General features: G+C 45.9%; 1 protein-coding gene across 2 annotated transcripts in view; it reads left to right on the plus strand.

Annotated features, from left to right (window-relative positions):
* Positions 1-13,821, plus strand: part of MAP2K4 (mitogen-activated protein kinase kinase 4) — a 63,507-nt gene that overhangs the window by 24,678 nt on the left and 25,008 nt on the right. The window contains exons 3-4 of one of the 2 annotated variants that reach the window (XM_038157056.1): positions 6,183-6,278; positions 11,789-11,963. In XM_038157056.1, the coding sequence (XP_038012984.1) occupies positions 6,183-6,278; positions 11,789-11,963 (271 nt within the window). The remainder of the gene's footprint in view (positions 1-6,182; positions 6,279-11,788; positions 11,964-13,821) is intronic. The other variant, XM_038157057.1, reaches the window with a different exon arrangement.

Below are 13,821 nucleotides of genomic sequence, written 5' to 3' on the forward strand. Positions count from 1 at the left end.
GCATGGCAGGATTTCTGGCTGGGCTGTGCTGCCCACTGCTCTTGAAACCAAGATGGAAACCATTTGGCTGTAGATGGGATTTTTGGTTGTCTGGAAAGCTTTGTGTTCTTGTGCAGTGATACCTGGATGTTGAGGATTTAGATCTGGGTGCTAGGAAATGGGCAAGCACAGAGAATGTTGTTTGGCACATGGTTGACAGCATGCTGCTTCTTGGGTGTTCTGTCTGCTGGCTGGGAAGTCTCCTGACTCTCAGAGTTGCCACCTCTTGAGAACCTGATTACCAGAGCATTGCAGTTCCACCTGAAAAGGTGCCAAAATGAATAATCTCTCTTACTGTACAAATTTGATGTTTGAAGCGTCTGGTGTCCAGTTGAACTCCACAGTCTCCCTATAGCTTGTGAGTGTCTTCATGGATTATTGGGAATTAAGCTTTCCAGAGCTGCCCTGCATGGAGCTTCTCCTTGTGACACCTGGGAGAGACACACACTTTCCAGAGAGGTGCCCCAAAAGCATGTTGAATATTCTACTGGATTCTTCAAAAGCCAGTGGAGGCCCAGTTGCACATCATACTGTGCTGCTTCATTTTTTTCTGTATAGTTCAGGGACTGTTATTCCTGGAAAGGTTTTTTTCTGGCTGTTCCAAAGCCTCTCTGAGGTGTCTGTTGCTCTTTAATCTCCTCTTAGGCTTTCCCATACCCTTCTGGCATGTGGGGTCAGGCTCTGTAGCTGCATAGCCTGCAGCTGGTGGAGTTTATTAGGAAGTAACTTGAGAGAGTTCCTACCATTTTTGAAAAAAACCCCAAAACCTAAACCCAAAGGGGAATATCCTAAACTGGCATGCTTCCTATTACTGGTGTGAATTTTCCTGTAAGTATTTCTCTGTCTCTTCCTTATTTCTGTAATTGTCACTTCACATCTTTATTATTACTGATTTCTGCTACCTTTCTGCTGTGTGATACTTTCTTGTGGCAGGGAGTGCTGCCTGGAAGCCTTGGAGGCAATATTCAGAGTCAAAGGTACCAAGAGTTTGAATTTTTTTCTGTGACTGATTCTGTCCTGTTTCCTGAAAGTTGCAGAATCTGGATATAATCACTTGTATTTTCAAGTCAGCACAAGTGAAATGCAGCCTCCAAGGCCTCAGCAGAGACATCTCAGTGTCTGAGGGAGCCTGTGGTAACCAGGCTTTCCCTTCTCATGCAAACATCACTGTCGGTTCAGTGCTGGAACAATGTTTCTTCTGTAATTTTTTCAGGAGCATTTTTTGCATATTGATGAATTTTGCCTTGTATTTACCTTCCTGTTCCTTCCAAGGGTTTACGAGTTCATTTGGCCAGTGATCTCTGCATGACAGAGATTATGTGGTGTGTAACACACTCGAGTATCTCTGGCTTTGAGTAGATCACTGCTTCAGAGAAGGTGCTGCCAGAGTCAGGGTGAGATTTTCACTGAATGTGCTGCTTTAAGGCCTGATTTTTCTTTTTCTTTTTTTTTTTTTTTTTAACTTTCTAAGTTTTGGTATTTCTTAAGTGCAAATCCTCTCTGCAAAAGAGCTTTTTGCTGTCTGCAGCTTCCAAATTAAACTTCTCTAGCAGCTTCCACATCCCTTGGAGCTTCACTGCCCTGGTAGGACTGTTCTTTCTTTAAGAGGTTGATACCCCAGCACTCTGCTTCTGACTTTAGTCCTTCTGTGAAACTGGAATTTGCACTTTGTGTATCTCCATTCAGCTAATTCACATCAATTTTTCAAGGGTGCCGAGCACCTGCCACACTGCAGGGCTCCTCAGAACCTCTGGAAACTGGTGAGCCACCCTTGGGTGTCTAAATCAAATCCAGCCTGATGTTGTGTAGTGACCTGACTCCCATGGGTTCCAGGTGCTTCACAGGTGCTGAGTGATTGAGCTGTGCAATTTATAATTGTTGCACAAATCTCTGCGTTCTCCCTCCTGTGGATGGGAAGCTGGGACATGCTGTCTTTTGGAAGAGGCAGAGGTCAGGCAGAGAGTTCATCAGGGATCTCTGGTCTGTGATCCTCAGGTAGCTCTGTGTTACCTGTCCCATCTGGGCATGGTTGGGAGCTGCTGTCCTGGTTCTTGTGCACACAGCCATGGTCAGAGCTGCTCATTTGGGGGCAGAATTTGGACCTTGCAGCCTCGACCCTCTCAGTGTGATGCATAACAGGACCCCCACCCAGGGCTGGGGGTTGGCCTGTCCCCTCTATGGTGGGAAGAGCAGTGATGGATGAGAGGATGGGAACAGTGGCAAGTCACCTTCCAAACACTGAGGCCTGGCCTGCCCTGCCCAGACAGGGACAGCAGCTGGGTACTGGAGTGGCAGAGGAGCCGTGGTGGCAGAGACATTGGGTTATCCAAGGTGGGAGAACCTGGAGGCTTCTGTGCCTGTCCCCGTGGGCCCTCATGGCAGCACAGCCATCCTTGGCCACTGAGGCTGGGACTTAGATGTGTCACACACTGAGGCATGAACGTCCTGCAGTTCCTAATTCAAGGTGTGATGGCTGATGCTTGGGCTGCCTCCTCAGGGCTGTTTTCCATGGCATGTTGGGCATGAGAAGGTGAGATGGGGTAGTGGCAGAGCTGGGTTACCTGTAAAGGTATTTTTAAATGTTGTTCTCACTTTTCAGGGACACTAAGATGGTGTCTGGGGTAAGTCACTCAAGAGTAGTGGTTTTGAGTTGACTACCAGATTTTTTTCTACTGAGTTGAGTGGTGTGGGGCGGGCTGAAGTATTCTGGGCCAGTGGGGATGAGAAAGGTGGAGAGGAGCTGGAAATGTTCATTTTCATACTGATCTTGACCTCATTGAACATGAAACCTCCATCAGTGTGGCCTGCTGGGACATGGAGTGTATGAACAGAAGAGCAAAGCTGGGGATGTCTCCCTTGGGTAGGAGTTTCCTCTGGACTTTGCTTCTCATGCTTGTCTTTTGGTGAGCTGTGTTGCCTTCCCTTCATCCTGGTGGCTTGTTTCAAAGCAGGGAAAGTAGGTCAAGGAATTTCAGAGTTGGTATCAGCTCTTGCCTTAATGCTGTTGTGTTACCAGAAGCAAAATTTTCTCCCCTTCTTTCCTTCCCTTTATTTGAGGTGCTGCATCCACCCCCAAGGACAGCTGTATACATGCTGGCTCCTATGCAGAGTGTGCTGGTTTTTGGAGAGGAAAATGGGATGAAAGCAGAATGTTATGTGTAACATCTCTGAATACAGTGTGTGTGTGTAAATATATTTGTGTGTACACACAGGTTTGGTCCCCAGCCATTTTTTGGATAAATATCTTGTTCAATAATTATTTACAAGTAGAGTATGGCTTATGCATTGGGCTGAGCTTGGTGCCTGTGTGTCTCTGCTGTGTTGAGCAGCTGGTGGAGCTGGGCTCTGACCCCGAGGGGCTGCCAGTGTCACTGTTAAACTGAGAGAGTCAGGCATGGACCACCACAGTTCCTATCTGATTGGACTCCAACCCTTTGACTCCAGATGGAAAACCATGTTCCTGCAGGATACCCCAAGAAACCAGCTCTCAGAATAAACTCTGCTCATTGCTGCTCTGTATGTGGGATCCCACGTTTCATCAGAGCAGGACGGGCACATCCTTTCACTCTTCAGACTTTAATCACCACCTTGTAGTAAAATGCCTTTTGTTTTCCCCCGGCTATGGAAAAGTGAGTCAACTCTTCTGCTTTGTGGGTTCAAACTGAAGGAGTCATTGCTTTTATCTTCTGTGCACACTGAGGAATGGAGAATGAAGAGAGAAGAGTCTTCAGATGCAAAGACTGCATTGACCCCACGGGTCTTGGTCGACAACCTCTGTCTTCATTCTTTGCACAAATGAGTGACTTCCAGCGTGTGCCATGGAGGACCTTGGGTCTGAATGGACAGGATGCAAACAGGAAAATCAGCTGATGAACAGAGTGGTCATGGAAAGTATCTTGTGGTGGACAGGATGGATGTGATGGAGGTGGGGGTTGGCCTGTGGGACTGAACTGGTTTTGCTATTCTGCTTGTTTGGGGAATAGGCTTCTGAAAGGGACTTAAATTGTCTGGGTTTGCTGTGTATTGTCTGTGAAAACTACAGACATCCTTGATATCAGGTGGATGTTCTTGCCTCATACCACAGACACCTTTCTATTTAGGGGAACTTCAGTAAAAAGAGAGCAAATCATAAAATCATAGCATAAACTGAGTTGGAAAGGACCCACAAGGATCATTGAGTCTCCTGGTCCTGCAAAAATCCTACTCTCTGCTTGGGAGTGTTGTCCAAACGTTCCTTGAGCTCTGGCAGCCTTGGGGCTGTGACCATTCCCTGGGGAGCCTGTTCAGTGCCCCACTACCCTCTGGGAGAAGAACTTTTTCCTAATATCCAACCTAAATCCAAACGGCCAAACCAGTCTCCAGTGGATTATGGCAACACTGAACAGTTTTCTTTGTTGAGCCTGTTTTAATTCCTTCCTTTTTAAGATGAGCTTGGAATAAATGCAGGTGAGCAAATGGTCCTTCGTGCCTGGCATAAGGGGTGCCTTTGCAGAGACAAGGGTGGATCAGTTGGAAGTGGTTGTTTCTGATATATCTTGCTCCAGCAGTGTGAAGGTGGTTGTCCTCTCTGAGGAGCACAGGGCCTTTGCTGTAACACAGCTTCTGTTCTTTCCTCTCTGATACTCTAGGTGGGTGTTTCACACCAGTGAAAATGGGGAAAGGTGGTTGTCTGGGAACACTGGTTTAGCTCCTTACAGCACCCTTAGATTTCTGTTAGCATCCTTGCAGAGCTTACAGCAAACCAGCTCTTGGCTCTGAAGGGTCAGTGAGAGCACCAAGCCCCAGCAGCCATCACGGAGGAGCCCAGCATGGAAAATGTCACCACACTACTGGAGCCTGGGAATCTTCACCTGGTCTGCACAAATCTTTTGTTTTAGAGAAGGGACATTTTAAATAGAACCCAAATTTGGTCTACTTGAGTAGACCAAAGGTCTTGTTATGAGCTCTTTTGGTCACCACACTGAAGTAGCTGCATCTCTGAATAAGCAATCTCTGTCTTGCAGTCAGGTGCTTTCTGTGTCTCCCATCTGTCCTTGTCTGCCACGGAAAGAAATACATGACCAGGTGCATTCTTGGCAGTGAATTTCAGGTTATTTCAGGCTGTGATGCTGCCCAAAGTTTGTGAAATACTGTTTGGTTGTATTTTTTTTTTCAAATTCCAAAAGAGTAGTTGGACTTTTCCACACTTGGGTTGTAATTTTTTCTCCTACAGCAGTTTAAATTAGAAAAATCACTTCTTTAGAGTATTTGAAACGAAACCATTTCTTATATTTGAGTTAGCAGTGCTCATTATCTGCCCCTCAGGTGCATCCCACAAGGAGCTGAGCAGAGCCCCTGGTTCCTTTGCTGGCAACGTGTCCATGGCTGCAGTGGTCAGTGGTGCAAGGATCCAGGGCTTGTTCTCCACACAGTGCTTAGCAGAAACACATCTCACCCAAGCTCCTCCAACTGCTCTGAGATAGCAGGTCCTCATGTTGAGAAAGATTTCTAGAGCTGGACAGCGTGAGGGACTCTGAGATCCAGAGTACAACTTTTGTTCCTAGAGAAATCTCATAGTGCAGAGTGGTGATTAACTCTTGTCAGTTGTAGGGCTCTGGAAGGAATAAGTAAGGATGTAGTTGTTCAATTCCTTCAGAATTATTTGGGAGAGGGGATCTGATGAATGGCAAGACCACCAGTCCTAGATTGGTGGATTCAGGATGGAAGCTGGATTTTAAATTTTTTTAAGGGAAAATAAGTGGTTGGTAAGATCTGCCTTAGCACGAGAAAAGCAGAGCAGGGATGGTCAGAGTGCCTCGAGGAAAGTAGCATGTCTCTACCACACAGGTATTTGGCTAATAAGTTAATAGTGCATGTTTCTAATTGTAGCAATAATACAGTTGGAAATAATAATTCTCATTGCTGTAAGAAAACAAATTGCTTGACTTAATATGTTAAAACACGTTCAGATCATTGGGTGCTGCTTTGCCCCAAGAAGGGGAGGTAGCCAAGGTGGAAATTGGAAGGAAAAGACCTGGTTGTGATTTGTGCTGCTGATGCTCAGTGGGCAGTGTGGCTAGCTGAGTATTGTGTTGTATGTTACTGTGTCATGTGATAACAGCACCATGTTTTCCTGTCATTTCCACAACTTTTCCTGGCTGAAGTGACACACAAGCAACCCCGGGTAGTAATCACATTGTCCCGTTCAGTTTCAAAAGGAGAGAAGCGGACCTCATCCAGAAACTTTCCAGCAGGCTACAGTAAGCTTTCCTGTCTGTTAGCCATTGTCAAATCTTCTCCATCCCCCAAAAATGGCATCTCTGAAAGTAATGAAATTGTCTCAGAAATAGTGTCATTCCATTGGGTGATTGCTGTGTAATAATGATTTTGCAAACTATTTGTGGTCTGTATTGAGGTTATTTTGTTGATTCTTATAGCTGTGCTCTTGTTTCTGTTTGCTGTTCTCTCTCAGGGAGCTGCCCATGACCCAGGAGAGGAAATAAAAAGAATCAGCATTCTCAGAAGGGTTATTTAAATTAATTAGCTCAGAGTTTTCCAGCATTATCCTGAAGTTCTTGAATCCAGTTTAAGCTTTAAAATCCCAGCACTGGTGGGTTCAGTGAATGTGCTGCAGTCTGACTCATGGCTGAATCAAAATGAGTTTGAGATCAATGTGCTCAGTTAAATTCAGCTCAGTCTTCACCACTGTGGCTGGGGAGGTTTTCTTCATGTAAGGGCAGGGTTAATCAAATCCGTTGTAACTCAGTACTTTACTAGGGGAGCTTAATACAAAATATTGACCTTTTAAAAGCCTCAGTCAATCCCACTGAAGCCAGAGAGACTCTGAGCATGTGCTGGGCTGAGGCTTGTGAACTCTGGAAGGGCTGTGCCATCTTCCACTTTTTGTTGTTATCTTTATCTTAACATTTTGGAGGAGCACAAGAAGCCAGAGCAGTGCTTGGTTGAATTTCAGCCTCTTGGTCTCAAGGAAAGGGAGCAAATGTGCTTTGCTTTAATCTGAGCAGGTCACAGGTGCAAAACTATTTCCTTCCTCTGCCACATTTTCTGTATCTCTTCTTCATGTCCAGGAATCTATTCCTGAATATAATGAAGCCTCAGGACAGCTTACATGGATCAGAGCAAACCCAAATTAGTTCTGCCCCTCTTGCAAAGATGCTGTTTGTTTATGAAAAGCAATAATTTCTTCTTCTGAGAATCCAAAAACTTTGTGACAGCACCAGCTTTTTCACCCCCCTAGGAAAAAAAAAGGAACATTTCTTTTGGAGACCTTTTCTAGTGAAATTCAAGCTAGGGTTGATATGGTTTTAGCATTGCCCTGCAGGGTCTGAAAACGGTTTTAGAAATGACACAGACTTTGAGATAGAAGAAACAAAGCTCTCCAGAATCTCTCCAGGCTGTCTGAGAGTCTTGGTAGGAACATGTCAGCTACAGTCCTAAACTGTGTTTGTACTCTGAAGTTGCACAGTGTCATTTGGACCCTGCAGTTTACCTGGAAGTTTTTTTGTTAGGATTTACATTTTAGCTTTGGCTGATGGACCACAAATCAGTTTTTATAATGTCAGCCTTTTTACCTAGTGTGTGGAGAAACAGAATATGTTCTCATTAACCCTAGTGAAAATAGGAGCTTTAGTGAGAGACTTCTGAGCAGAGTCCAGCACCAGGCAGGCTTGGGAGGCACAGCTGGTTTGCTTGGATCTTTTTGCTTCTGCAGATTTTATTCATGTCAGCTGTACCATCAACTATGTCAGCTTTTGGGCTTCTTTGAGTCCTGCAGAGCTCTCAGCAAAGTGAAACAGAGGAGACAGGCAGCTACCTACATCTTTTTGGCCTTGCTTCATGTCTGTTGACTTTCAATTTTGCTTAAAAAACCCCACCACCTTTTCTCTGCTTCTTTCAACAGTCCTTCTTTTTCATGCCAAGGAAATGCTTCTTTTTAAAAGTTGTGGCCTCCCTGCAGCCGGTTGTTAACAGCAGGGCTCAGGAAACTTTCACAGCCTGTCTGGGAGCTTCCCAAGGTGTCTGTGGGCCTCCACAGGAGATTTTGGGGTCCTGTGGCCATCGCAGACCCTCCCACGTGTGTCCAGCTGTGCAGCTTGTGGCGAGCAGCCTCGTGGCCGTGCCGGGCCCGGCGGTGCCTGGCGCCAGCGCCCGCCCGCCTCCTGCCAAGCTGGACACGGCCCTGACAAAGGACAACTGTTTGGAGGAGTTGTTGTCTTGCTTGGTGCTCCTAATCCCTGGAATAACTGCTGTGACAAGCATAGTAACCATCTGCAGTGAGGCTGACACATTGGTGCCTTTTGAGTGCGAGGATCGCAGCCACCTCCTCGGCCCCTTCTTTCTTGGCTTTTCAAAAATTTTCAAAACCAAGATGGGGAGTTGGAAGCTCAAACCCTGGATGAGTTTTCAGGAGTTGTAGTCACTCTAAGGTGACTTTTGGAAATGCTACTTTTAGCTGTTTCAAGAGCATCTAGCACACTTGAGCTATTTATATTATTTTTTAAAATCATATGTGAAGCCCCACAAGTCCATCTTACACATCCTGGGCATTTGGAGAATATATGTCCAATTTTGCCCAACATTCCCAGACTTAGAGAAGGTTAGATTTCACAGTTTAAAAAAACAAAATGATAGGAGAAGGCACATGTTGCTGACTTGTGTGCAAACTCTGATGTGCAGTAATCCCAGGGACTGGGCACTAACTGCTTTGTACCTTCACTAGAGCCTGGGCTGTGTGGTTGTCCTGCTATTCTCTGAAGCTGGCTGCTGTAGTATCCAGAGCACCAGCATGTAGTGCAGGGTTTAGGCAGGCTTTTTTGCTTTTGGAGGCACGTCCACCCTGTGGATTTCTGTCCTCATACATCTGCAGCAATGCAAACATACAGAAAGATGTCCTGCATTGGCAATTTAGTTTTTATTGCCTCACTCAAGAGTTCCCAATTTAGATCAATGCAGAGAGTCTGTGTTCTAGATTTGCATTTTTGGCATGATAATCCCTTGGGATTTTGCTTTACACTGAAAAATTTCTTATACAAAGTGTAGATTTTTGACATTAAAAGCAATTATTGCATTCCAGTTACGACTCTTGAGGTGGGCTATGCTGCTTAAAGGAAAACTGCCCTGCTCGCATATGGCAAATCAGCTAAATGAGCAAAACCTCTATTCGAGTATCTGTCACTCTCAAGCTGGTAATTTGGTTATTTGACCATTTCCCTGGGTATTTGAGAAGAGCTAAGCAGGAGCTGTGCTTGCGAGACAAGGCAGATGGCATCATAAATACATAATGGAAATGAAGCCAAGCTCCAGGAGGGGAGGCTTTGGGGCTGGATGCTCATGGTCTGTCTGGATCCAAAGCCCTGGAGAGCAGCAGAGCCCTCGGTGCAGCCCTGGGGAGAAGGGGATATTCCCCAGCTCCCACCTTCATCCCAGCAGCTCGAGGCACCATCCTGCAGCTGTGGAACAATGGCCCAGATCTGCTTTCACACCACAGCTGGGGACACACAGGCTGCTTGTGTGACAGGGAAAGAATGCATTCCAATTCCCTTTCTCTTCTGGTGTAGGGTCAGAAAAGCAAAGTTTCCTAGTCTGAAAAACAGAGGGAAAAGAGGGAGAAGGGTTTAATTGCTTATTTGAATAAATTGCCTCAATGTTTAAATTTTTTAACTCCATGAGAACTTTGATAGAAAATGTCGTTTTCAAACAAGAGCTGAAGAGTGAGCTCAGTCTGTGAAAACTCAGTATTTCACCTCTCTGCCGTTTTTCCTCTGCTTTTTTGAAGAGGATTTACCTCTCAAAGATCATGCTTCTTCGTGCCCACCAGCTGGCAGGAGGTGAGGCAGGAAATGCCCGTTTGTCTGTGCTTCCTTGGCATGGTGCTTCTCACCTCCCTTCCTCTCTCAAACAAGAATTATTTTTATGGCACTGACAAAACAGGAGGGTGGAGCTGTTAGACAGAAACCAGCTCAGGAGCTGTCAGTGAGGCACTTGGCACATGTAGAGCTCATGTTTATTTTCTTTTTTTTTTTTCCCCATTTCTTTTTTCCTCTGTTCTTTTCTTTTTTTGTCATTTTGCTGCTTTTTTTCATTCCTTGCTTTTTAGTAAGCAGTTTCCTGGGAGAACCCACGGAATGCAGGGTTTGTTATGCACAGGAGCTCTGAGATGGCATCCATCCCCCCTGTGCTGGGTTGTAGCACTATCAGGTGCTTTCCCAAATTCTGAGTGCAGTGTAGGGGCACGGTAGGAAACAGCAGATGGAAATCTTGAGCTGTAGAGCAGGAAACACCATGGCAGACACAGCCCAGCAGTGGGGAGAGGAGCTGCTCCCAAATGCTTTCATCAGACAGGTCGAGGGTTCAGGACATGCAGCTGCTAACCCAGAGTGCAGCAGAGGAAGCCATTTGAATGTAGCTGCTCCAGTCAATTGGCCTTTTGCCCTCTCAAAACCTGGGATCCCAATAAAACCCCATCACGGTTGGGTCCCCAGCTGGGCGGTGTTTGCAGCTGCTGGTGACCAGTGTGGGATTTATCAGCGTGGAATCAGCCGTGACCTGTTTATTCCTCGGCTGATAAACTCAATAAGCTCCATGTGTTTGGTGGAATCCTCCATGTGTGTTCTGCTCCTTGGGCCAGATCCTGGCCAGGAAAGTGGGGGCTGGATCAAATACCCACTGGGTTTGATAGATCTCTCCTATGGCAGGGGGGGTCACAAGGACTTGTGTGCTTCAGAATGTGTGAGATCAGTGTGCCCTGCAGTGGGAACTGTCTGCATTGCTCTTAATGCATCTTGAAAGTGGAAAATGTGGGCTTTTGGCTTTCTTTATGGCTCAAGAAGTGTGAATCAGCTAATTAACTAATGAAAAACTGAAATTTTGCATGGCATTTTAAGATGAAAAGTGTTGCAAATACTTGTGCATTTCCTGCTAATTCAATGGTAGCATTGCTGCATGTGAATGAGCCATTGGGGGGCACCTTTGAACTCCTATGTTGACAAATTTTGGACATTCATCTGCTCCTTATCTGGGCAAATCCTGGTGGCTTCAGTAGGGACAGGGTTTGCTTGAGAAAGTTAATTTAGGTGCTTGGTGAAGACACACTTGAACAGGCAGATTTTGTTTTCGTATGTCACAAAGAACTTGTTTTGGTTTTTATAAATCATTGGCTCTTTATTTAGTTTTGGATAAATTAAATTATTATCTAAATGTATTGGATTTCGGAGTTTTGGGTTAATTTTCTTTTTTTTAATTGGAGTTTTCCAATAAGGGCAAACTTTTCCTAAAGTCTCACTGGTTCATCCAGAAGAGCTTTGCCAATAGAATCCCAGCTGGAAGAGAGGCAGGTGCTGGGAAGTGGTGGTGTAAAACAGCAGGAGCTTTGGGGAGATGGGGCTGGGAGTGCTCTTCAGGCTCTTGGTGCTGCATGTTACCAGATCCTGCTCACACCCTGGTGAATTTTGTGCAAAGTAGAAAGAACTGTGTAAATGAGTGCTTTGAGTGACTCTGTGAGACATATTGAATTTTATGCTGCAGCTGGAGAAACTTATCCTTAATTGAAGCTGTGGGCAAGTGTATGTCATTTTTGATTTAACATTTTCCCTCACCCCTCCACCCCCACCCCAACCAAAATCCTTCGTGGAGTCAGATTGTTGCTGTAGCTTTGTGAACCCCTCTCTTCTAATGTTTAATCAAGTGCTGAAAAGAGACATTTAAAGACTATTTAAAATGTGGAAAAATTGCTTCCCAATATTTTTGACAGAGAGAGACTGAGAACACACAGCATTGAATCATCAGGAAAATTGAAGATTTCCCCTGAGCAACATTGGGATTTTACAGCAGAGGACTTGAAAGACCTTGGAGAAATTGGACGAGGCGCTTATGGTTCTGTCAACAAAATGGTCCACAAACCAAGTGGGCAAATTATGGCAGTTAAAGTAGGTGATGCCCATCCTTACATTTGTACTTCAGTCCGTTGGGATGCAGTGTGATGGAGAATTAAGGTTCTTCCATCTAGCACCCATCTACTGCTCTGTTCTATTTATTTCTGGTGTAAAGGCTGCTGTTTGCTGAAAATACAGTGTATAATGGGCATGTTTTCAGGTGATTTGTGAAAGTTCTCATAATTGCTGTGCCCTTTTCAAAATGTCCATCAGGAGCCTGCTGTTCTGAGGGGATCACACGTCTCTGGAGACTGATGATGGGGCACGAGCCTTTCACCTCTGGGTCACTGGTTCAGGTACAGCCTAGGCTGGTGGTAGGCACAGCTTGACATCTCATAGCTTCTTGGTGTCTTTTGTGAAATAAGGTAATGGCTTAAAATTAGCTGTTTATGTCAGCATGTGCCGTGGTGTGGCCTCGCCAGGAGGAGCTGGAACGGAGTGGATGTCCTCTAGGGAATGTTGTGCTCTTGCTGATGTATGATGGAGTGTCTGCTTTGTGCTCACCATGTCAGATTGTCCTGGAGGTGGAAAGTGTGGCAGGTTTCTTGACTGTCCATTTTCTACTTTATGCTACCCCAAAACTCCCCTTAGAACCAGGAACAGCCTCCTCTCCCAGCTGGGCAAAAATTTCCTGTCTTGCCACAGCAGTGCTGCTCACTGGGCATCTTTGAGGAGCTGCTTGTCCATGGAGGTGGGCAGCAGCTGTTCTCTGTCTCTCTGGTCCTGTCCTTTGCTCACTGCAGGTTGCTAATGGCATCTATCTTTAACTCTGTCAATGATACCAACTGTAAGTGCTCTTATGGCTCCCAGGAGAAAGCAGAAGTGAGCTGCATAGGAGTCTCTGTTGCTGTCTTTTCCAATTCTCTGTCTTCTTCAGAATATTCCCTGGAATCTGGAGACATTTGCCCCTGCTGGTCTCACATGCCAAGCAGACATATCTCAGCCCCAGCTGCTCTGAATTAATTCCTACCTGTCTCTAGTGTGTCAGGTTACTGGAGTAACCCTCACCCTTTGATCTGCTCCAGTAAATACGGACTTCCTCACAGTGCTGGGATCACTCGTTAGGTCTCTTGAGTGTTTTTGATCACCACGCAGTGCTGCTTCAAGCTGGGTTTGAATCCCTGCAAGTCTCTCCAGTGGAGCTGGAGGTTGCCTGTAGCTAAAGGCTGTTTTCTTTCAGTTGCCTTTGGCAGAACTCACGGGTGTAGTTTGCAGGTGACAGGTTGAAAAACGTTGGTGTAGTGAAATGATTCCTGGACAGCTGCATCTTCTCAGCCTCAGGGTGTGTGACCTGGGTTTTGCTGTAGTTTTGCTGAGGGTATAAAGGGAGCACACCCCCAGGGCTGAGTGGCTGTTTCCAGGAGCTCTGCAGTGGCTACAGCCGTGTGGAGAAGGACTTTGTTGGATTGCCTCGTGTCATGGAGAGGATGTGTCTGCTGGCACAGGGCTTCTCTTGCCCCACACTGTTTGCACAAGGGCTTTTCAGCACCCTAGGTGAGCCTTGTCACTGTCGAGGGCCCGTGGTGCAGGTACAGCCGTGTGGGAGGCAGAAGGCACCAGTTCTGTGTCCTTGAAGCACATGGCTGGAGATGGCACAGTGCAGCATGTTGAGCTGGCTTTCCCAAGGGATGAGATGTGTTCTGGGCTTGGGGGCTCACTTTTAAACAAGTAAATCTGCTTTGTTTACAGTGACTAAACTGTGAAATGTTAAAAGTTGTGGGCTGGGCTGGTGCCACCTTCTTTTCTCTGACCCTATTCTTTTGAGTGGACATGGCTGGGGAAGAAAGGTTGGAGGGTTTGGGCAACAGCATCATTTCTAAAACAGTAGTGGTAAGCGACTGTTCTGTTTGTC

The sequence above is a fragment of the Motacilla alba genome, chromosome 18 (genome assembly GCF_015832195.1).
Source record: "Motacilla alba alba isolate MOTALB_02 chromosome 18, Motacilla_alba_V1.0_pri, whole genome shotgun sequence".
NCBI lineage: Eukaryota > Metazoa > Chordata > Aves > Passeriformes > Motacillidae > Motacilla > Motacilla alba.